The sequence below is a fragment of the Pseudophryne corroboree genome, chromosome 5 (genome assembly GCF_028390025.1).
Source record: "Pseudophryne corroboree isolate aPseCor3 chromosome 5, aPseCor3.hap2, whole genome shotgun sequence".
Taxonomy (NCBI): domain Eukaryota; kingdom Metazoa; phylum Chordata; class Amphibia; order Anura; family Myobatrachidae; genus Pseudophryne; species Pseudophryne corroboree.
In genome coordinates this window covers 492,936,836-492,961,924 of record NC_086448.1, presented here as the reverse complement: position 1 = coordinate 492,961,924, position 25,089 = coordinate 492,936,836, and the positions used below count along the sequence as shown (strand labels likewise).

The window sequence follows — 25,089 nt, the reverse complement described above, 5'->3', positions numbered from 1 at the left end:
TATCATCCAGTCTATATTAGCAGCAGACGCAGTACGGTAGTCCACGGCTGTAGCTACCTCTTTGTCGGCAGTCGCTCGTCCATCCATAATTGTATACCACCTACCTGTGGTGTTTTTTTTTTTTCTATCTTCTTGATACTAGTAGCTTACTTTAGGAGTCTGCAGTGCTGACAGTGTCCAGCAGGTCCGTCATTATATAATATATACCTGTCCGGCTGCAGTAGTGATATATATATTTTTTTTATATCATCATCATCCAGTCTATATTAGCAGCAGACGCAGTATGGTAGTCCACGGCTGTAGCTACCTCTGTGTCGGCAGTCGCTCGTCCATCCATAAGTATACTAGTATCCATCCATCTCCATTGTTTACCTGAGGTGCCTTTTAGTTGTGCCTATTAAAATATGGAGAACAAAAATGTTGAGGTTCCAAAAATAGGGAAAGATCAAGATCGACTTCCACCTCGTGCTGAAGCTGCTGCCACTAGTCATGGCCGAGACGATGAAATGCCAGCAACGTCGTCTGCCAAGGCCGATGCCCAATGTCATAGTACAGAGCATGTAAAATCCAAAACACCAAATATCAGTAAAAAAAGGACTCAAAAATCTAAAATAAAATTGTCAGAGGAGAAGCGTAAACTGGCCAATATGCCATTTACCACACGGAGTGGCAAGGAACGGCTGAGGCCCTGGCCTATGTTCATGGCTAGTGGTTCAGCTTCACATGAGGATGGAAGCACTCAGCCTCTCGCTAGAAAAATGAAAAGACTCAAGCTGGCAAAAGCACAGCAAAGAACTGTGCGTTCTTCGAAATCACAAATCCACAAGGAGAGTCCAATTGTGTCGTTTGCGATGCCTGACCTTCCCAACACTGGACGTGAAGAGCATGCGCCTTCCACCATTTGCACGCCCCCTGCAAGTGCTGGAAGGAGCACCCGCAGTCCAGTTCCTGATAGTCAGATTGAAGATGTCAGTGTTGAAGTACACCAGGATGAGGAGGATATGGGTGTTGCTGGCGCTGGGGAGGAAATTGACCAGGAGGATTCTGATGGTGAGGTGGTTTGTTTAAGTCAGGCACCCGGGGAGACACCTGTTGTCCGTGGGAGGAATAGGGCCATTGACATGCCTGGTGAAAATACCAAAAAAATCAGCTCTTTGGTGTGGAAGTATTTCAACAGAAATGCGGACAACATTTGTCAAGCCGTGTGTTGCCTTTGTCAAGCTGTAATAAGTAGGGGTAAGGACGTTAACCACCTCGGAACATCCTCCCTTATACGTCACCTGCAGCGCATTCATCATAAGTCAGTGACAAGTTCAAAAACTTTGGGCGACAGCGGAAGCAGTCCACTGACCAGTAAATCCCTTCCTCTTGTAACCAAGCTCACGCAAACCACCCCACCAACTCCCTCAGTGTCAATTTCTTCCTTCCCCAGGAATGCCAATAGTCCTGCAGGCCATGTCACTGGCAATTCTGACGAGTCCTCTCCTGCCTGGGATTCCTCCGATGCATCCTTGCGTGTAACGCCTACTGCTGCTGGCGCTGCTGTTGTTGCTGCTGGGAGTCGATGGTCATCCCAGAGGGGAAGTCGTACTCGTAAGACCACTTTTACTACTTCTACCAAGCAATTGACTGTCCAACAGTCCTTTGCGAGGAAGATGAAATATCACAGCAGTCATCCTGCTGCAAAGTGGATAACTGAGGCCTTGGCATCCTGGGCGGTGAGAAACGTGGTTCCGGTATCCATCATTACTGCAGAGACAACTAGAGACTTGTTGGAGGTACTGTGTCCCGGTACCAAATACCATCTAGGTTCCATTTCTCTAGGCAGGCGATACCGAAAATGTACACAGACCTCAGAAAAAGACTCACCAGTGTCCTAAAAAATGCAGTTGTACCCAATGTCCACTTAACCACGGACATGTGGACAAGTGGAGCAGGGCAGGCTCAGGACTATATGACTGTGACAGCCCACTGGGTAGATGTATGGACTCCCGCCGCAGCATCTCGCAAACGCCAACTCTTTCCTAGGCAGGCTACGCTTTGCATCACCGCTTTCCAGAATACGCACACAGCTAAAAACCTCTTACGGCAACTGAGGAAGATCATCGCAGAATGGCTTACCCCAATTGGACTCTCCTGTGGATTTGTGGCATCGGACAACGCCAGCAATATTGTGTGTGCATTAAATCTGGGCAAATTCCAGCACGTCCCATGTTTTGCACATACCTTGAATTTGGTGGTGCAGAATTATTTAAAAAACGAGAGGGGCGTGCAAGAGATGCTGTCGGTGGCCAGAAGAATTGCGGGACACTTTTGGCGTACAGGCACCACGTACAGAAGACTGGAGCACCACCAAAAACGCCTGAACCTGCCCTGCCATCATCTGAAGCAAGAAGTGGTAACGAGGTGGAATTCAACCCTCTATATGCTTCAGAGGTTGGAGGAGCAGCAAAAGGCCATTCAAGCCTATACAACTGAGCACGATATAGGAGGTGGAATGCACCTGTCTCAAGCGCAGTGGAGAATGATTTCAACGTTGTGCAAGGTTCTGCAACCTTTTGAACTTGCCACACGTGAAGTCAGTTCAGACACTGCCAGCCTGAGTCAGGTCATTCCCCTCATCAGGCTTTTGCAGAAGAAGCTGGAGACATTGAAGGAGGAGCTAACACAGAGCGATTCCGCTAGGCATGTGGGACTTGTGGATGGAGCCCTTAATTCGCTTAACAAGGATTCACGGGTGGTCAATCTGTTGAAATCAGAGCACTACATTTTGGCCACCGTGCTCGATCCTAGATTTAAAACCTACCTTGGATCTCTCTTTCCGGCAGACACAAGTTTGCAGGGGTTCAAAGAACTGCTGGTGACAAAATTGTCAAGTCAAGCGGAACGCGACCTGTCAACATCTCCTCCTTCACATTCTCCCGCAACTGGGGGTGCGAGGAAAAGGCTCAGAATTCCGAGCCCACCCGCTGGCGGTGATGCAGGGCAGTCTGGAGCGACTGCTGATGCTGACATCTGGTCCGGACTGAAGGACCTGACAACGATTACGGACATGTCGTCTACTGTCACTGCATATGATTCTCTCCCCATTGAAAGAATGGTGGAGGATTATATGAGTGACCGCATCCAAGTAGGCACGTCAGACAGTCCGTACTTATACTGGCAGGAAAAAGAGGCAATTTGGAGGCCCTTGCACAAACTGGCTTTATTCTACCTAAGTTGCCCTCCCACAAGTGTGTACTCCGAAAGAGTGTTTAGTGCCGCCGCTCACCTTGTCAGCAATCGGCGTACGAGGTTACATCCAGAAAATGTGGAGAAGATGATGTTCATTAAAATGAATTATAATCAATTCCTCCGTGGAGACATTGACCAGCAGCAATTGCCTCCACAAAGTACACAGGGAGCTGAGATGGTGGATTCCAGTGGGGACGAATTGATAATCTGTGAGGAGGGGGATGTACACGGTGATATATCGGAGGATGATGATGAGGTGGACATCTTGCCTCTGTAGAGCCAGTTTGTGCAAGGAGAGATTAATTGCTTCTTTTTTGGTGGGGGTCCAAACCAACCCGTCATTTCAGTCACAGTCGTGTGGCAGACCCTGTCACTGAAATGATGGGTTGGTTAAAGTGTGCATGTCCTGTTTATACAACATAAGGGTGGGTGGGAGGGCCCAAGGACAATTCCATCTTGCACCTCTTTTTTCTTTCATTTTTCTTTGCGTCATGTGCTGTTTGGGGGGTGTTTTTTGGAAGGGCCATCCTGCGTGACACTGCAGTGCCACTCCTAGATGGGCCAGGTGTTTGTGTCGGCCACTAGGGTCGCTTAGCTTACTCACACAGCTACCTCATTGCGTCTCTTTTTTTCTTTGCGTCATGTGCTGTTTGGGGAGTGTTTTTTGGAAGGGCCATCCTGCGTGACACTGCAGTGCCACTCCTAGATGGGCCAGGTGTTTGTGTCGGCCACTAGGGTCGCTTAGCTTACTCACACAGCTACCTCATTGCGCCTCTTTTTTTCTTTGCGTCATGTGCTGTTTGGGGAGTGTTTTTTGGAAGGGCCATCCTGCGTGACACTGCAGTGACACTCCTAGATGGGCCAGGTGTTTGTGTCGGCCACTAGGGTCGCTTAGCTTACTCACACAGCTACCTCATTGCGCCTCTTTTTTTCTTTGCGTCATGTGCTGTTTGGGGAGTGTTTTTTGGAAGGGCCATCCTGCGTGACACTGCAGTGCCACTCCTAGATGGGCCAGGTGTTTGTGTCGGCCACTAGGGTCGCTTAGCTTACTCACACAGCTACCTCATTGCGCCTCTTTTTTTCTTTGCGTCATGTGCTGTTTGGGGAGTGTTTTTTGGAAGGGCCATCCTGCGTGACACTGCAGTGACACTCCTAGATGGGCCAGGTGTTTGTGTCGGCCACTAGGGTCGCTTAGCTTACTCACACAGCTACCTCATTGCGCCTCTTTTTTTCTTTGCGTCATGTGCTGTTTGGGGAGTGTTTTTTGGAAGGGCCATCCTGCGTGACACTGCAGTGCCACTCCTAGATGGGCCAGGTGTTTGTGTCGGCCACTAGGGTCGCTTAGCTTACTCACACAGCTACCTCATTGCGCCTCTTTTTTTCTTTGCGTCATGTGCTGTTTGGGGAGTGTTTTTTGGAAGGGCCATCCTGCGTGACACTGCAGTGCCACTCCTAGATGGGCCAGGTGTTTGTGTCGGCCACTAGGGTCGCTTAGCTTACTCACACAGCTACCTCATTGCGCCTCTTTTTTTCTTTGCGTCATGTGCTGTTTGGGGAGTGTTTTTTGGAAGGGCCATCCTGCGTGACACTGCAGTGCCACTCCTAGATGGGCCAGGTGTTTGTGTCGGCCACTAGGGTCGCTTAGCTTACTCACACAGCTACCTCATTGCGCCTCTTTTTTTCTTTGCGTCATGTGCTGTTTGGGGAGTGTTTTTTGGAAGGGCCATCCTGCGTGACACTGCAGTGCCACTCCTAGATGGGCCAGGTGTTTGTGTCGGCCACTTGGGTCGCTTAGCTTAGCCATCCAGCGACCTCGGTGCAAATTTTAGGACTAAAAATAATATTGTGAGGTGTGAGGTGTTCAGAATAGACTGAAAATGAGTGGAAATTATGGTTATTGAGGTTAATAATACTTTGGGATCAAAATGACCCCCAAATTCTATGATTTAAGCTGTTTTTTAGGGTTTTTTGAAAAAAACACCCGAATCCAAAACACACCCGAATCCGACAAAAAAAATTCGGTGAGGTTTTGCCAAAACGCGTTCGAACCCAAAACACGGCCGCGGAACCGAACCCAAAACCAAAACACAAAACCCGAAAAATTTCCGGTGCTCATCACTAGACTCTAGCACAGTGCCAGAGTCTACAGCGCATGCGCAGGACTCCGAAAAATGGCCGCCGTGCCATTTTTTCGGAGTACTGCACATGCGCTCTAGACTCTGGCACCGTGCCAGAGTCTCCAGTGCTCAGTGCGCTAGCAGCGGCGGTGACGGCTACAGGAGAGGAGGGGGCCCACACACAGTCAGCGATGTACTCCGTAAAGGTAAGTGTAGGAGAAATGGGTGCAGTGTGTGCAGTGTGGGCTCCCCCTGGACTCAGGGGCCCGTGTGCACCGCACACACTGCACCCATTATAGATACGCCAGTGCTTGTGGCTCCTTCCAATCATAAAAAATGTGGACAAATAGAAATGAATCCTGTCCCTCACCACATAACTGAACGTAAGGATGACATATAAACACAATTTCCATAATATTTTTTTCTGAATTTCTTAAGAAACTTTGGCCTAGGGAGGTCGTGAAAAAAAATAGGATTTTAATAACCTACCGGTAAATCCTTTTCTCGTAGTCCGTAGAAGATGCTGGGGTCCATTTTAGTACCATGGGGTATAGACGGTTCCGCAGGAGCCTTCAGCTCTTTAAGACTTTTTAACAGTGTGAACTGGCTCCTCCCTCTATGCCCCTCCTCCAGACCTCAGTATAGGAATTGTGCCCGAGGAGACGTACATATTCGAGAGAGGATTCACTAATAAACTTGTGGCGAGCTTCACACCAGCTCACACCATATACAAAAAACATGTCGGCTTTAACATAACTCATGCCAACCAGCATGTTAAACGTAACAGCAACAGCTGTCAACTTCTAAACACAAGTGTGTAAATTTTTTTAAAAGTAATCAGCAGGAAAATGGAGCACTGGGCGGGCGCCCAGCATCCTCTACGGACTACGAGAAAAGGATTTACCGGTAGGTTATTAAAATCCTATTTTATCTTACGTCCTAGAGTATGCTGGGGTCAATTTTAGTACCATGGGGATATACCAAAGCTCCCAGTACGGACGGGAAAGTGCTAATGTTCCTGCAGAACTGACTGACCAAATTTTAGGTCGTCAGCAGCCTAGGTGTCAAACTTATACGAACCAACTTTCCTTGTAGAGTGGGCTTTCACCGAAGTCAGTAACGGCAATCCTGCCGTGGAATGAGAGTGCTGAATGGTACCCCTGATCCAGCGCGCAATAGTCTGTTTAGAAGCAGGACCCCCAATCTTGTTGGGGTCATAGAGAACAAATAAAGATTCTGTTTTCCTTATCCTATCCATTCTTGCGACATAAGTCCTCAACACTCTGACGACATCCAAGGACTTTGGGACGGCTGAGGTGTCAGAAGCCACTGGCACCACCACTGGTTGGTTGATATGAAAAGAAGACACAACCTTCGGAAGAAAGTGCTGACGTGTTCTCAGTTCAGCCCTATCTTCATGAAATATTAAGTAAGGACTCTTGTGTGACAGAGCTCCTAACTCAGACACTCGTCTGCCTGAGGGCAAGGCCAACAGCATGACCACTTTCCAAGTGAGAAACTTCAACTCTACCTCTTGTAGAGGCTCAAACCAGTCCAATTTAAGGAACTGCTACACCACATTAAGATCCCATGGCGCCGCAGAAGGCACAAAGGGAGGTTGGATGCGCAGAACCCCTTTCACGAAAGTCTGAACCTCAGGAAGAGAAGCAAATTGTTTCTGAAAGAAAACTGACAAGGCCGAAATCTGAACCTTGATAGATCCTAATCTCAATCCAGCATCCACAGCCGCCTGTAGAAATAGGAGAAGTCGTCCTAATTGAAATTCCGCCGCAGGAGACTTCTTGGATTCACACCAAGATACATTTTTTCTCCAAATACGATGGTAATGTTTGGACGTTACCCCTTTCCTGGCCAGAATAAGTGTGAGAATGACTTCATTGGGAATACTCTTACGGGCTAGGATCTGGCGCTCAACAGCCATGCCGTCAAACGCAGCCACAGTAAATCCTGATAAACTAACGGCCCATGCTGAAGCAGGTCCTCGCGAAGAGGAAGAGGCCGGGGATCTTCCAGTAATAACTCTTGAAGATCTGGATACCAAGCCTTCCTTGGCCAATCTGGAGCAACGAGTATTGCTTGAACCCTTGTTCTTCTGATGATCTTAAGAAATTTTGGAATAAGTGGAAGTGGAGGGAACAGATACACCAACTGAAACACCCACTGGGTCACCAGTGCATCTATCTCTATTGCTTGTGGGTCTCTGGACCTGGAACAATATTTCTGAAGCTTCTTGTTGAGGCGTGATGCCATCATATCCACTTGAGGAGCGCCCCAACGACTTGCCACCTCCGCAAAGACTTTTGGTTGGAAGCCCCATTCTCCTGGATGGAGATCGTGTCTGCTGAGGAAGTCTGCTTCCCAGCTTTCCACTCCCGGAATGAAAATTGACGATAGAGAGCTTTTGCATGTCTTTCTGCCCAGAGGAGTATCTTTGTCACCTCTGCCATTGCCGCTCTGCTTTTTGTTCCGCCTTGACGGTTTATGCAAGCTACTGCCGTTACATTGTCTGACTGGATCTGTATGGGACGACCTTGAAGAAGGTGTGCCGCCTGATAAAGACTGTTGTACACAGCTCTCGATTCCAGAATGTTTATGTGAAGTCGAGTTTCTTGACTCGACCACCTTCCTTGGAAGCTTTCGCCTTGCGTGACTGCTCCCCATCCTCGGAGACTTGCATCCGTGGTCACCAAGATCCAGGTCTGAATCCCGAACCCGCATCCCTCCAGGAGGTAAGACATTTGTAGCCACCACAGGAGCGAAATTCTGGCTTTTGCTGACAAGATTATCTTTTGATGCATGTGGAGATGCGACCAGTACCACTTGTCCAGTAGGTCCCACTGGAAGACCTTGACATGGAATCGGCCATATTGTAGCGCCTCGTAAGCCGCTGCCATTTTCCCCAACAGGCGAATGCACTGATGAATTGATACTGTTCTTGGTCTCAAAAGTTGTTTGACCATGCTCTGGCTCTCCTGAGCCTTTTCCACTGGTAGAAATACTTTCTGTACCTCGGTGTCCAGTATCATTCCCAAAAATGATAACCTCATCGTCGGTTCCAACTGAGATTTTGTAAAGTTTATGATCCAACTGTGCTGTTGAAGTACTGTCAGGGATAACGCTGTGTTCTGGATTAGCTTGTCCCTGGATCTCGCTTTTATGAGGAGATCGTCCAGGTATGGAATTATGTTGACTCCTTGTTTGCGAAGGAGAACTATCATCTCCGCCATCACCTTGGTGAATATTCTCGGAGCCGTGGAGAGCCCGGACGGTAATGTCTGGAATTGGTAGTGGCAATCCTGAACCGCAAACCTCAGGTATGCTTGATGTGGCGGGTAAATGGGGACATGCAAGTAAGCATCCTTGATGTCCACTGACACCAGAAATTCCTTTTCTTCCAAGCTGGAAATCACCGCTTTCAAGGATTCCATCTTGAATTTGAATCTTTTTAAATAAATATTCAGAGATTTTAGGTTTAAAATCGGCCTGACCGAGCCATCCGGCTTCGGTACTACAAACAGGCTTGAATAAAAGCTTTGATTCCTTTGTTCGGCAGGAACCAAGGCAATTACTTTGTCTTGACATAATTTGTGTATTACATTCAGGACATTTGCGCTGTCCTGAGCAGAAACTGGTAAGGCTGATTTGAAAAATCGGCATGGGGGAAGGTCTTGAAATTCCAACTTGTAACCTTGGAATATTATCTGTAAAATCCAAGGATCCAGGTCTGAGCGAAGCCAGACCTGGCTGAAAAATAGTAGACGTTCCCCCACCCGATCGCACTCCCGCAGAGGAGCCCAGGCATCATGCTGTTGTTTTTGCAGAAGTAGTTGCTGACTTCTGCTCTTGGGAGCCTTAGGGTGTTGTAGGTTTTCTACCTTTTCCTGTGAAAAAAAGGGGTACTTTTAGCCTTTTTGTACTTGTTGGGCTGAAAGGACTGCATAGTATGAGAATGATATACTTTTTTAGCCGGTGTAGCTGCCAACGGCAGAAATGCTGACTTGCCAGATGTAGTAGTTGATATCATGGCATCTAATTTCTCTCCAAAGAGGGCCTCACCATTGTATGGGAGCACCTCAATATTTCTTTCGGATTCTGCGTCAGCATTCCATTGGCGTATCCAGAGCGCCCTGCAGGCTGAAACCGCCATAGCAGAGGCACGTGAGCCCAGTAAGCCTACGTCCTTCATAGTCTCAACCAAATAACCTGCAGAATCTTTGATATGACCTAGAATTTGCAGCATGTCATCTTTATCGACGTGTCAATATTAACAATCAAGTTATCTGCCCACTTTTCGACTGCGTTACCTACCCACGCAGAAGCAATTGTGGGCCTGAGCAACGTACCCGTAGCAACATAGATGGACTTTAAAGTCGTCTCTAATTTGCGGTAAGCAAGTTCTTTTAATGAAACTGACCCTGGGGCAGGTAAAATGATTTTCTTTGACAACCTAGAAACTGAGGTGTCTATCATTGGGGGTGACTCCCACTTGCGCCTATCCTCTTCTGGGAAAGGGTACGCTACCCGCAACCTTTTAGGGATAGCAAATTTCTTTTCCGGGTTAGCCCAGGATTCCTCAAAAAATGTATTTAAGTCCTTAGACGGCGGAAAAGTCACCACCTGTTTTTTATTTAATTTAAAATAAACTTTTTCCTCGGGTGGAGGTGTTGTGTCAGGAAATTCCAACACCTCTTTTATGGCGACTAACATACATTGACTGCTCTTAGCCAGTTTGGGATCTACCCCCCTTAAATCCACAGTGTCAACTTCAGTGTCGGAATCTGTGTCAGTGTCCCTTTGCATAATTTGGGCCATAGACCTTTTCTGGGAACTGGAGGGGTCCCGAGTGGATGATGTGGAACAATCAGCAAATACAGCATCTTCCACAGACTGTCTCCAATGCTTTGTCTGTTCCTCAGACTCAGAGAATTTCTTCGCTAGTTTAGCCATATTACTCTGCAGCTTTCTCACCCACACAGGCTCAGAACACTCTTGTGCCTCTAACATGGGTTCCTCTGGGGAAGAGCTTTCTCTAGACATGTTACACGCGTGTATAGTTACACCACTCATACACACGGGAGCTAATGGAGACAGACCTACACTAATGTCTGTCAGACGGACCCAGAGGGAATTGCCAGTCCACACCACGCGCCCTATATGTATTACATACAATGAATATACATATATACCAAAACAGCGCTTTTTATCCAATGTGAAGCCCGCAGACTTCAATAAATGATGTGCTCCCCTCCCCTTCTATAACACCCTGGTACTTGAATCAGCGATGTGTGAGAAGCAGCTTGCAGGATCAGCACTCCGGCATCTCTGTGAGGAGAAAATGGCGCCAGTTGAGTGTTACAAGCAATTCTGAGGTGAAGCCCCACCCCCTGTAATGGCGCGGTTCAACCACAGTAATATTTATACTGGCGGGGGTAGTATACATCAGCGGCTCACATGTATGTACATTTTGCCAGTGAGTGTAAGGATTTATCATGTCCCTCAGAGCGCCCCCCCCCCCCCCCCGCGCGCTCTGCACCCGGTGCTGAGAGACATGTTACTGCGCAGCGTCCCGTGCTGCGCTGGTACCTTTATGCCGCCACGATGACCAGAGGGCCCCTTTCTGCAGGTCTCCGGTAAATACTCACCAGCCTTCTGACTTCTGGCTCTGTTAGGGGGTGGCAGCAGTGCTGTGGGAGTGAGCAGCAGCCAGGCAAGGGCTGTGTTCAGTACCCTTCAGGAGCTAATGGTGTCCTGTCAGCGGAAGCAGAGCCATTAAACTAACTGAAAAGTTGGTTCCTACTTCCCCCCCTAAGTCCCACGAAGCAGGGAGGCTGTTGCCAGCAGCTTCCCTGTAAAATAAAAAACCTAACAAAGTATTTTCCAGCAGAACTCTGTAGAGCTCCACTGGTGTGCATCCAGTCTCCCGGGCACATTTTCTAAACTGAGGTCTGGAAGAAGGGCATAGAGGGAGGAGCCAGTTCACACTGTTAAAAAGTCTTAAAGTGCCGAAGGCTCCTGCGGAACCGTCTATACCCCATGGTACTAAAATGGACCCCAGCATCCTCTATGGTGTAAGAGAAATTCTGATACTTTAGGGATCCGTGATTTAAAAAAGTTTGAGAACCACTGTTTTAGGTAATCCTTCACAGGAGAAGGATGGGAGGGTTAAAAAAATCAATCCAACAAGCCCAATTTCAAATTATGCATACTACACAGACAACACAGCTGTATCCACATACTCCTATGCTCAAATTGCAACTAAAGAGCCCCATTTTGAAAGAAATGAAATATGCGACTAAACTGCGTCTTGCTTCTTTTTTGCTCAATATTTGCCTAATATGAATCTTTTTCATACTGCTGATGCAAAGGTTTTGCATACAAATTTCAATGCAAAATAGACACTTATTTGTGAAAAAAGGAAATAGACCGGTGACCGCCATCCATCCTGCCACACAAATTTACACTGACATAATTGTGAAAAATGTGCAATTGCTACTATAAGGGGTATATTTACTAAAGTGCGGGTTTTCAGAAGTGGAGATGTTGCCCATAGCAACCAATCAGGAGATGTTGCCCATAGCATCCAATCCGATTTTGGCTAGTATTTTCTAAAAGGCGCTAGACAGATGATAAGTAGAATTTGATTGGTTGCTATGGGCAACATTTCCACTTCTGAAAACCCGCACTTTAGTAAATATACTGCATAAGGGGAGATGTACTAAGCAGTGATAAAAGTGAAGAAGTGAGCCAGTGGAGAAGTTGCCCATGGCAACCAATCAGCAGTGATGTAACATTTGTAATTTGCATACCATAAAAGTATACATAGCAGCTGATTGGTTGCCATGGGCAACTTTTCCACTAGCTCACTTCTCCACTTTTATCACTGCTTAGTACTTGTACCCCTAAGTCCCCAGTACACTATAATGTTGTTATGCAGCTGCAGTGCGAAAAAGGTGCTATGCAATGCTATTAAGATACCAAAAATGCAAAAATTGTTAGTGGCACTGCATTTAAGTCACTCCAAGCATCTTGCTCTGAATAGCACAAAAATGCTAGGTGAATGAGATCACATCTGTACCATACTTGCCTACTCTCCCGGAAGCTGCGGGAGGCTCCATTTTTTTGGGGTAGCCCCCCGCACCCCTGGAAGAGTAGGCAGGTCTCCCGCATCCTGCTCGCACCCTAGTGATGCGGGCAGGATGAAGAGATACACTGCCATATTCACGAGTCCGTGGGGTGGGGAAGGGGTTAAAATGACGTGAATCGCGTCATTTTAGCCCCGCCCCCTTCACGCGGATCTACGAATCGCAGCGTTTCCCGATGTGGGGGCGAAACTTAATGATGTCACAGCCCAGCCCCACCCCCTGAATTCTCCTGCCGGAGAGGAGCTATTTAAAGTAGGCAACATATATGTGGGTGAGCACCTGGGATCCAGTGATCATCAAGCAGTATGGTTTAGTATAAAGACAGGATCCAACTCCTCTCACACAAAAACAAAGGTGTTGGATTTTAGAAATGCAGACTTTTCAAAAATGGGGAGATGTTTAAGTGATTCATTGGCAGACTGGAGGAAATTGGAAGGGGTGCAGGAGAGGTGGAAAAAAATTAAAAGTGCATTACTAAGTGTAACAGACCTTTGTATCAAAATGGTTAGGAAAAGCACCAGGAAAAGGAAGCCAGTGTGGTTCACAAAAGTAGTATCAACTAGTGTGAAAGCAAAAAAGATGGCTTTTAGGAAATACAAACAGACTCAAAATAATAACGACAAAGAGGAGTATCTGGACAGACGGAAGGATGCTAAGAAAGTGATCAGACGTGCAAAGGCAGAAGCTGAGGAGAAAATGGCCCAGTCAGTAGATAAAGGGGGCAAAACTTTTTTTAAGTATATAAGTGAAAGGAGAAAATCAAATGGAGGAATAATAAGACTTAAGACAGAGAGTGGGCATTTGGTGGAGGGAGACAAGGCAATAGCAGATCACCTAAATAATTATTTTTGCTCAGTATTTACTACAGAAGAAGGGATGGGGCCACAGTTAAATTGCAAGGACATTCATAAAAATAAGGTAGATGAAAATACATTTACAGAGGATAAGGTCCTAACAGAACTTTCAAAACTAAAAGTGGATAAATCAATGGGACCAGATGGGATACACCCAAGGATACTCAAAGAGCTAAAAGATGTCCTGGTTACACCTTTAACAGAATTATTTAACCAGTCACTAAATACAGGTGATATTCCAGAGGACTGGAAAAGAGCAAATGTAGTTCCACTGCACAAAAGTGGAAGCAAGGAAGAAGCAAGTAACTACAGACCAGTAAGCCTTACATCAGTAGTAGGGAAAGTAATGGAAAAACTATTAAAAGAAAGAGTAGTGGAATATCTTAAATCAAACAACTTACAGGATCCAAAACAGCATGGATTTACTGGTGGGAGATCATGCCAAACAAATCTTATTGACTTTTTTGACTCTGTGATGAAAATAATAGATCAAGGGGGAGCTGTAGATGTAGCATATCTAGACTTTAGTAAGGCATTTGACACTGTCCCACATCACAGACTGCTAAATAAACTTGAAAGCCTGGGGGTGGATTATAAATTAGTGAAATGGATAAGAACCTGGTTGCAGGATAGGAAACAGACAGTTGTAGTTAATGGAGTGCAATCTATGGAGGGAAATGTTACCAGTGGAGTACCCCAGGGATCTGTACTTGGTCCAGTTCTCTTTAATATCTTTGTTGGTGACATTGCAGATGGTATTGAAGGGAAGATATGCCTTTTTGCAGATGATACAAAGATATGCAACAGGGTAGACACACCGGGAGGGGTCAAACAAATGATTGATGACCTAGGTAGGCTTGAGAAATGGTCAAGAACGTGGCAACTACAGTTTAATGCTAAAAAATGCAAAATCATGCACTTGGGTCTCAAAAACCCAAAGGCTAAGTATAGTATCAAGGGTACTATAATGGAAACTAGATTTAGGAGTCACTATTTCAAGTGACTTGAAGGCAGGAAAGCAATGCAACAAAGCAATGAGAAAGGCAAGTCAGATGCTTGGTTGCATAGGGAGAGGAATCAGTAGCAGGAAAAAAGAAGTGATAATGCCACTGTATAGGTCATTGGTAAGGCCCCATCTGGAATACTGTGTCCAGTTCTGGAGACCCTATCTCCAGAAGGATATAAATACATTAGAGAGTGTACAAAGAAGGGCAACTAAAATGGTGCATGGCCTACATCACAAAACTTACCCGGAAAGGCTAAAAGATCTTAACATGTATAGTTTGGAGGAGAGAAGGGAAAGGGGAGACATGATAGAAACTTTCAAATATATAAAGGGTCTTAACAAAGTTCAGGAGGGAAACATTCTTCAAAGGAAAAGAAGTATTAGAACTCGAGGGCATACATTGAGACTGGAGGGGGGGAGGTTCAGGGGAAATTTAAGGAAAAATTACTTCACAGAAAGGGTAGTGGATAAGTGGAATAGCCTCCCATCAGAGGTGGTAGAGGCTAAGACTGTAGGGCAATTTAAACATGCTTGGGACAGGCATATGAATATCCTTACAAAGAATCAAGATTAAAAAAGGGTTGAGATTGCCTAAAGGATAAAATAAAAAAGGGGCAGACTAGATGGGCCAAGTGGTTCTTATCTGCCGTCAAATTCTATGTTTCTATGTTTCTATGTAACCCTGATCTGTACACTTGTCTATGAATTATCTAGTGCACATATGCACTAGATGGGGACGTTTTCTTTCTACAGACCACATAAAAGTCAAAGATTAAAGAAGTTGGCGGCCACATAGAGGAAGTGTGCTATTTTTTATGCTAGGTTATGTTTTATATTATGTTTAACTTTTTTAGTATGGTTTTATATATTTTATTTACACACACACACACACACACACACTAGTGATGTGCACCGGAAATTTTTCGGGTTTTGTGTTTTGGTTTTGGGTTCGGTTCCGCGGCCGTGTTTTGGGTTCGGACGTGTTTTGGCAAAACCTCACCGAAATTTTTTTGTCGGATTCGGGTGTGTTTTGGATTCGGGTGTTTTTTTCAAAAAACCCTAAAAAACAGCTTAAATCATAGAATTTGGGGGTCATTTTGATCCCATAGTATTATTAACCTCAATAACCATAATTTCCACTCATTTTCAGTCTATTCTGAACACCTCACATCTCACAATATTATTTTTAGTCCTAAAATTTGCACCGAGGTCGCTGGATGGCTAAGCTAAGCGACCCAAGTGGCCGACACAAACACCTGGCCCATCTAGGAGTGGCACTGCAGTGTCAGACAGGATGGCACTTCAAAATAATTGTCCCCAAACAGCACATGATGCAAAGAAAAAAAGAGGCGCAATGAGGTAGCTGTGTGACTAAGCTAAGCGACCCAAGTGGCCGACACAAACACCTGGCCAATCTAGGAGTGGCACTGCAGTGTCACGCAGGATGGCCCTTTAAAAAAAATACTCCCCAAACAGCACATGATGCAAAGAAAAAAAAGAGGCGCAATGAGGTAGCTGTGTGACTAAGATAAGCGACCCAAGTGGCCGACACAAACATCTGGCCCATCTAGGAGTGGCATTGCAGTGTCAGGCAGGATGGCCCTTCAAAAAAATACTCCCCAAACAGCACATGACGCAAAGAAAAAAAGAGGCGCAATGAGGTAGCTGTGTGACTAAGCTAAGCGACCCTAGTGGCCGACATAAACACCTGGCCCATCTAGGAGTGGCACTGCAGTGTCACGCAGGATGGCCCTTCAAAAAAATACTCCCCAAACAGCACATGATGCAAAGAAAAATGAAAGAAAAAAGAGGTGCAAGATGGAATTGTCCTTGGGCCCTCCCACCCACCCTTATGTTGTATAAACAGGACATGCACACTTTAACGAACCCATCATTTCAGTGACAGGGTCTGCCACACGACTGTGACTGAAATGACTGGTTGGTTTGGGCCCCCACCAAAATAGAAGCAATCAATCTCTCCTTGCACAAACTGGCTCTACAGAGGCAAGATGTCCACCTCCTCCTCATCGTCCGATTCATCATCCCTTTCACTGTGTACATCCCCCTCCTCACAGATTATTAATTCGTCCCCACTGGAATCCACCATCTCAGGTCCCCGTGTACTTTCTGGAGGCAATTGCTGCTGGTGAATGTCTCCACGGAGGAATTGATTATAATTAATTTTAATGAACATCAGCTTCTCCACATTTTCTGGAAGTAACCTCGTACGCCGATTGCTGACAAGGTGAGCGGCTGCACTAAACACTCTTTCGGAGTACACACTGGAGGGAGGGCAACTTAGGTAGAATAAAGCCAGTTTCTGCAAGGGCCTCCAAATTGCCTCTTTTTCCTGCTAGTATACGTACGGACTGTCTGACGTGCCTACTTGGATGCGGTCACTCATATAATCCTCCACCATTCTTTCAATGGTGAGAGAATCATATGCAATGACAGTAGACGACATGTCAGTAATCGTTGGCAGGTCCTTCAGTCCAGACCAGATGTCAGCACTCACTCCAGACTGCCCTGCATCACCGCCAGCGGGTGGGCTCGGAATTCTTAGCCTTTTCCTCGCACCCCCAGTTGCAGGAGAATGTGAAGGAGGAGCTGTTGACGGGTCACGTTCCGCTTGACTTGACAATTTTCTCACCAGCAGGTCTTTGAACCCCTGCAGACTTGTGTCTGCCGGAAAGAGAGATACAACGTAGGTTTTAAATCTAGGATCGAGCACGGTGGCCAAAATGTAGTGCTCTGATTTCAACAGATTGACCACCCGTGAATCCTGGTTAAGCGGATGAAGGGCTCCATCCACAAGTCCCACATGCCTAGCGGAATCGCTCTGTTTTAGCACCTCCTTCAATGTCTCCAGCTTCTTCTGCAAAAGCCTGATGAGGGGAATGACCTGACTCAGGCTGGCAGTGTCTGAACTGACTTCACGTGTGGCAAGTTCAAAGGGTTGCAGAACCTTGCACAACGTTGAAATCATTCTCCACTGCGCTTGAGACAGGTGCATTCCACCTCCTTTGCCTATATCGTGGCCAGATGTATAGGCTTGAATGGCCTTTTGCTGCTCCTCCATCCTCTGAAGCATATAGAGGGTTGAATTCCACCTCGTTACCACCTCTTGCTTCAGATGGATGGCAGGGCAGGTTCAGGTATTTTTGGTGGTGCTCCAATCTTCTGTACGCGGTGCCTGAACGCCGAAAGTGGCCCGCAATTCTTCGGGCCACCGACAGCATCTCTTGCACACCCCTGTCGTTTTTTAAATAATTCTGCACAACCAAATTCAAGGTATGTGCAAAACATGGGACGTGCTGGAATTTGCCCAGATGTAATGCACGCACAATATTGCTGGCGTTGTCCGATGTCACAAATCCCCAGGAGAGTCCAATTGGGGTAAGCCATTCTGCGATGCTCTTCCTCAGTTGCCGTAAGAGGTTTTCAGCTGTGTGCCTATTCTGGAAAGTGGTGATACAAAGCGTAGCCTGCCTAGGAACGAGTTGGCGTTTGCGAGATGCTGCTACTGGTGCCGCCGCTGCTGTTCTTGCTGCGGGAGGCAATACATCTACCCAGTGGGCTGTCACAGTCATATAGTCCTGAGTCTGCCCTGCTCCACTTGTCCACATGTCCGTGGTTAAGTGGACATTGGGTACAACTGCATTTTTTAGGACACTGGTGAGTCTTTTTCTGAGGTCTGTGTACATTTTCGATATCACCTGCCTAGAGAAATGGAACCTAGATGGTATTTGGTACCGGGGACACAGTACCTCAATCAAGTCTCTAGTTGGCTCTGAATTAACGATGGATACCGGAACCACGTTTCTCACCGCCCAGGCTGCCAAGGCCTCAGTTATCCGCTTTGCAGCAGGATGACTGCTGTGATATTTCATCTTTCTCGCAAAGGACTGTTGGACAGTCAATTGCTTACTGGAAGTAGTACAAGTGGTCTTCCGACTTCCCCTCTGGGATGACGATCGACTCCCAGCAGCAACAACAGCAGCACCAGCAGCAGTAGGCGTTACACTCAAGGATGCATCGGAGGAATCCCAGGCAGGAGAGGACTCGTCAGACTTGACACTGACATGGCCTGCAGGACTATTGGCTTTCCTGGGTAAGGAGGAAATTGACACTGAGGGAGTTGGTGGTGTGGTTTGCAGGAGCTTGGTTACAAGAGGAAGGGATTTACTGGTCAGTGGACTGCTTCCGCTGTCGCCCAAAGTTTTTGAACTTGTCACTGACTTATGATGAATGCGCTGCAGGTGACGTATAAGGGAGGATGTTCCGAGGTGGTTAACATCCTTACCCCTACTTATTACAGCTTGACAAAGGCAACACACAGCTTGACACCTGTTGTCCGCATTTGTGTTGAAATAATTCCACACCGAAGAGCTGATTTTTTTTTTGTATTTTGACCAGGCATGTCAATGGCCATATTCCTCCCACGGACAACAGGCGTCTCCCCGGGTGCCTGACTTAAACAAACCACCTCACCATCAGAATCCTCCTTGTCAATTTCCTCCCCAGCGCCAGCAACACCCATATCCTCATCCTGGTGTACTTCAACACTGACATCTTCAATTTGACTATCAGGAACTGGACTGCGGGTGCTCCTTCCAGCACTTGCAGGGGGCGTGCAAATGGTGGAAGGCGCAAGCTCTTCCCGTCCAGTGTTGGGAAGGTCAGGCATCGCAACCGACACAATTGGACTCTCCTTGGGGATTTGTGATTTCGAAGAACGCACAGTTCTTTGCTGTGCTTTTGCCAGCTTAAGTCTTTTCTTTTTTCTAGCGAGAGGATGTGTTGAAATAATTCCACACCGAAGAGCTGATTTTTTTTTGTATTTTGACCAGGCATGTCAATGGCTATATTCCTCCCACGGACAACAGGCGTCTCCCCGGGTGCCTGACTTAAACAAACCACCTCACCATCAGAATCCTTCTTGTCAATTTCCTCCCCAGCGCCAGCAACACCCATATCCTCATCCTGGTGTACTTCAACACTGACATCTTCAATTTGACTATCAGGAACTGGACTGCGGGTGCTCCTTCCAGCACTTGCAGGGGGCGTGCAAATGGTGGAAGGCGCAAGCTCTTCCCGTCCAGTGTTGGGAAGGTCAGGCATTGCAACCGACACAATTGGACTCTCCTTGGGGATTTGTGATTTCGAAGAACGCACAGTTCTTTGCTGTGCTTTTGCCAGCTTAAGTCTTTTCTTTTTTCTAGCGAGAGGATGAGTGCTTCCATCCTCATGTGAAGCTGAACCACTAGCCATGAACATAGGCCAGGGCCTCAGCCGTTCCTTGCCACTCCGTGTCGTAAATGGCATATTGGCAAGTTTACGCTTCTCCTCAGACGCTTTTAATTTTGATTTTTGGGTCATTTTACTGATCTTTTGTGTTTTGGATTTTACATGCTCTCTACTATGACATTGGGCATCGGCCTTGGCAGACGACGTTGATGGCATTTCATCGTCTCGGCCATGACTAGTGGCAGCAGCTTCAGCACAAGGTGGAAGTGGATCTTGATCTTTCCCTATTTTTTTAACCTCCACATTTTTGTTCTCCATATTTTAATGCGCACAACTAAAAGGCACCACAGGTATACAATGTAGATGGATGGATAGTATACTTATGGACGACGAGTGACGACACAGAGGTAGGTACAGCAGTGGCCTACCGTACTGCTATATACAGTATAATGGACCTGGTGGACACTGTCAGCAGACTGCTAAACTAGTACTACTAGTATAAAGAAAAAAAGCCACCACAGGGATACAATGTAGATGGATGGATAGTATACTTATGGACGACGAGTGACGACACAGAGGTAGGTACAGCAGTGGCCTACCGTACTGCTATATACAGTATAATAAATGGACCTGGTGGACACTGTCAGCAAACTGCTAAACTAGTATAAAGAAAAAAAGACACCACAGGTATACAATGTAGATGGATGGATAGTATACTTATGGACGACGAGTGACGACACAGAGGTAGGTACAGCAGTGGCCTACCGTACTGCTATATACAGTATAATGGACCTGGTGGACACTGTCAGCAGACTGCTAAACTAGTACTACTAGTATAAAGAAAAAAAGCCACCACAGGTATACAATGTAGATGGATGGATAGTATACTTATGGACGACGAGTGACGACACAGAGGTAAGTACAGCAGTGGCCTACCGTACTGCTATATACAGTATAATGGACCTGGTGGACACTGTCAGCAGACTGCGTTTATAGTATAAAAAAAAAGACACCACAGGTATACAATGTAGATGGATGGATAGTATACTTATGGACGACGAGTGACGACACAGAGGTAGGTACAGCAGTGGCCTACCGTACTGCTATATAAAGTATAATGGACCTGGTGGACACTGTCAGCAGACTGCTAAACTAGTACTACTAGTATAAAAAAAAAGCCACCACAGGTATACAATGTAGATGGATGGTAGTATACTTATGGACGACGAGTGACGACACAGAGGTAGGTACAGCAGTGGCCTACCGTACTGCTATATACAGTATAATGGACCTGGTGGACACTGTCAGCAGACTGCATTTATAGTATAAAAAAAAAGACACCACAGGTATACAATGTAGATGGATGGATACTTAGTATACTTATGGACGACGAGTGACGACACAGAGGTAGGTACAGCAGTGGCCTACCGTACTGCTATATACAGTATAATGGACCTGGTGGACACTGTCAGCAGACTGCGTTTATACTTTATAGTAAAAAAAAAAAGACACCACAGGTATACAATGTAGATGGATGGATACTTAGTATACTTATGGACGACGAGTGACGACACAGAGGTAGGTACAGCAGTGGCCTACCGTACTGCTATATACAGTATAATGGACCTGGTGGACACTGTCAGCAGACTGCTAAACTAGTACTACTAGTATAAAGAAAAAAAGCCACCACAGGGATACAATGTAGATGGATGGATAGTATACTTATGGACGACGAGTGACGACACAGAGGTAGGTACAGCAGTGGCCTACCGTACTGCTATATACAGTATAATAAATGGACCTGGTGGACACTGTCAGCAAACTGTTAAACTAGTATAAAGAAAAAAAGACACCACAGGTATACAATGTAGATGGATGGATAGTATACTTATGGACGACGAGTGACGACACAGAGGTAGGTACAGCAGTGGCCTACCGTACTGCTATATACAGTATAATGGACCTGGTGGACACTGTCAGCAGACTGCTAAACTAGTACTACTAGTATAAAGAAAAAAAGCCACCACAGGTATACAATGTAGATGGATGGATAGTATACTTATGGACGACGAGTGACGACACAGAGGTAAGTACAGCAGTGGCCTACCGTACTGCTATATACAGTATAATGGACCTGGTGGACACTGTCAGCAGACTGCGTTTATAGTATAAAAAAAAAGACACCACAGGTATACAATGTAGATGGATGGATAGTATACTTATGGACGACGAGTGACGACACAGAGGTAGGTACAGCAGTGGCCTACCGTACTGCTATATACAGTATAATGGACCTGGTGGACACTGTCAGCAGACTGCTAAACTAGTACTACTAGTATAAAAAAAAAGCCACCACAGGTATACAATGTAGATGGATGGTAGTATACTTATGGACGACGAGTGACGACACAGAGGTAGGTACAGCAGTGGCCTACCGTACTGCTATATACAGTATAATGGACCTGGTGGACACTGTCAGCAGACTGCATTTATAGTATAAAAAAAAAAGACACCACAGGTATACAATGTAGATGGATGGATACTTAGTATACTTATGGACGACGAGTGACGACACAGAGGTAGGTACAGCAGTGGCCTACCGTACTGCTATATACAGTATAATGGACCTGGTGGACACTGTCAGCAGACTGCGTTTATACTTTATAGTAAAAAAAAAAAAGACACCACAGGTATACAATGTAGATGGATGGATACTTAGTATACTTATGGACGACGAGTGACGACACAGAGGTAGGTACAGCAGTGGCCTACCGTACTGCTATATACAGTATAATGGACCTGGTGGACACTGTCAGCAGACTGCTAAACTAGTACTACTAGTATAAAGAAAAAAAGCCACCACAGGGATACAATGTAGATGGATGGATAGTATACTTATGGACGACGAGTGACGACACAGAGGTAGGTACAGCAGTGGCCTACCGTACTGCTATATACAGTATAATAAATGGACCTGGTGGACACTGTCAGCAAACTGCTAAACTAGTATAAAGAAAAAAAGACACCACAGGTATACAATGTAGATGGATGGATAGTATACTTATGGACGACGAGTGACGACACAGAGGTAGGTACAGCAGTGGCCTACCGTACTGCTATATACAGTATAATGGACCTGGTGGACACTGTCAGCAGACTGCGTTTATAGTATTAAAAAAAAAAGACACCACAGGTATACAATGTAGATGGATGGATAGTTTACTTATGGACGACGAGTGACGACACAGAGGTAGGTACAGCAGTGGCCTACCGTACTGCTACATACAGTATAATGGACCTGGTGGACACTGTCAGCAGACTGCGTTTATAGTATAAAAAAAAAGACACCACAGGAGTGTTTTTCAGGCAGACAAACGTATACTGGTGGTCACTGTCAGCAAAACTGTGCACTCTACTCCTGCTATAGCTGCTCCCCAGTCCCCACAATTAAGCAGTGTGAGCACTCAGCACAGATATATCATGCAGCAGACTGAGCACAGATATGGTATGGAGTGTTTTTTTCAGGCAGAGAACGGATAAAAAACTGGTGGTCACTATTAGCAAAACTCTGCACTGTACTCCTCCTAACAGCTGCTCCCCAATCCTCCCCACAATAAGCTAAGCAATCAGATCAACTGTGTAACTATATAAACGGAGAGGACGCCAGCCACGTCCTCTCCCTATCAATCTCAATGCACGTGTGAAAATGGCGGCGATGCGCGGCTGCTTGTATAGAATCCGAATCTCGCGAGAATCCGACAGCGGGATGATGACGTTCGGGCGCGCTCGGGTTAACCGAGCCATACGGGAGAATCCGAGTATGGCTCGGACCCGTCTAAAAAGGGTGACGTTCGGGGGGGTTCGGTTTCTCGGAAACCAAACCCGCTCATCACTAACACACACACACACGCATATATATATACACATACACACACATATATATAATAAAATATATACATACACCTAAATATTCTGTTACATACATATAAATACAGGTTGCGTAACCCATATCCAAAATGCTTAGGACCAGAAGAATTTTGGTTATCAGATTTTTCACGTATTTTGGAATAATTGCATACCATAATGAGACATCATGCCAATGGGACTTAAGTCTAAGCACAGACTGCATTTACATTTCACATACACCTTTTAAACACAGCCTGAAGGTAATTTTAGCCAATATTTTTAATAACTGTGTGCATTAAACAAAGTTTGTGTACATACACACAATACATTTATGTTTCATATACACCTTATACACATAGCCTGAACGTCATATAATACAATATGTTTAATAACTTTGTTTATTAAACAAAGTTTGTGTACATTGAGCCATCAGAAAACAAAGGATTCACTATTTCTGAATATTTGGATATGGGATACTCAACCTGTACAGATAACATTAAAATATTGGAGAGGCTTATATGTTCAGTGGCATACAATAAAAGTATGTCCATTTCTTTTAAATGCGCACAAAATAAAATAAAAACGTAAACCAGTATTATTTTTTGTTTCTGCACAATATTGCAATCTTTTTCCTAGTACAAGTAAACTTCAAATAGATCATATTACACTGTATACAATTCTACAGTAAAAAATGAAGAAAAGATAAACATTAAGTAAATTATCTTACGTATATCATTTGCAGTTGTCCTAAAATCCATTGCTCTTTAGAACCCAATATGAAAAAGGTTTAGTTTTTTTTCACTTCCCAGAAAGCTGACTCACAGCAAGTCAATGTAACAATTGATAGTGCTGAAGGGTTTTATATTCTTCTGTTGTAGGTGGGTGGGGTTGTGTGTCCTAGGTGGGAGGTTCTGTTTATAGTCGGTTTAGATTTTTTTTCATTCATGCAACACTGTGTAGAAAAATTAACACTAAACAATCAGAAAATACAGTATAAAACAAATGTTCACATTTCCAGGTCATGACTAAAGTACAGTAAAAAGCATTTCAACTGTAAAGAAATTATGCCACAAAAGGGTTTATTTAATATAGAGAGAGTTTTCTTTTTAAAGCTGCCAATGAACGGCGTTGCATGCAGAAAATAAAACAGCAAAACTATTATACAACAGCAATACTATTATACAACAGCAATACTATTAACTGCTAATTGTACAAGATCCTATTCATAGTTACCATACTATTTGCATAAATACTCGGGTTCTATCTTCTGCAATGCAGCGGTGGGTTGTATTTTTACATCCATATCGTTCGTAATTACACCATCACATGTTCAATTCTGGAGTCTATCACAGATGAAGTAGAGAAACCTTTATGAGCTTTTCACCATTCTGTTTTGTGTAAACATACATGTCCATCACATTCGGGTGACATTACGGAAGTGGGACTGTATCTGTTTGTATGTATTTGAAAATTGATGACAACCAGTGGTGGGCGAGGTCGGGGGGCAGGGCGACAGATGCCCCCCAGTCAGTCAGTCCCATTTTCTGCACCATGGGCCGACC

General features: G+C 45.5%; 1 protein-coding gene across 2 annotated transcripts in view; it reads right to left on the bottom strand.

The window, feature by feature from the left end:
* LOC134927892 (glutamate decarboxylase 1-like) overlaps positions 1–24,462 on the bottom strand; it is a 308,357-nt gene extending 283,895 nt beyond the window's left edge. The window contains exon 1 of one of the 2 annotated variants that reach the window (XM_063922977.1): positions 24,255–24,462. In XM_063922977.1, the coding sequence (XP_063779047.1) occupies positions 24,255–24,285 (31 nt within the window). In that variant the 5' untranslated portion in view covers positions 24,286–24,462. The remainder of the gene's footprint in view (positions 1–24,254) is intronic. The other variant, XM_063922976.1, reaches the window with a different exon arrangement.
* Between the last annotated feature and the right edge of the window lie 627 nt (positions 24,463–25,089).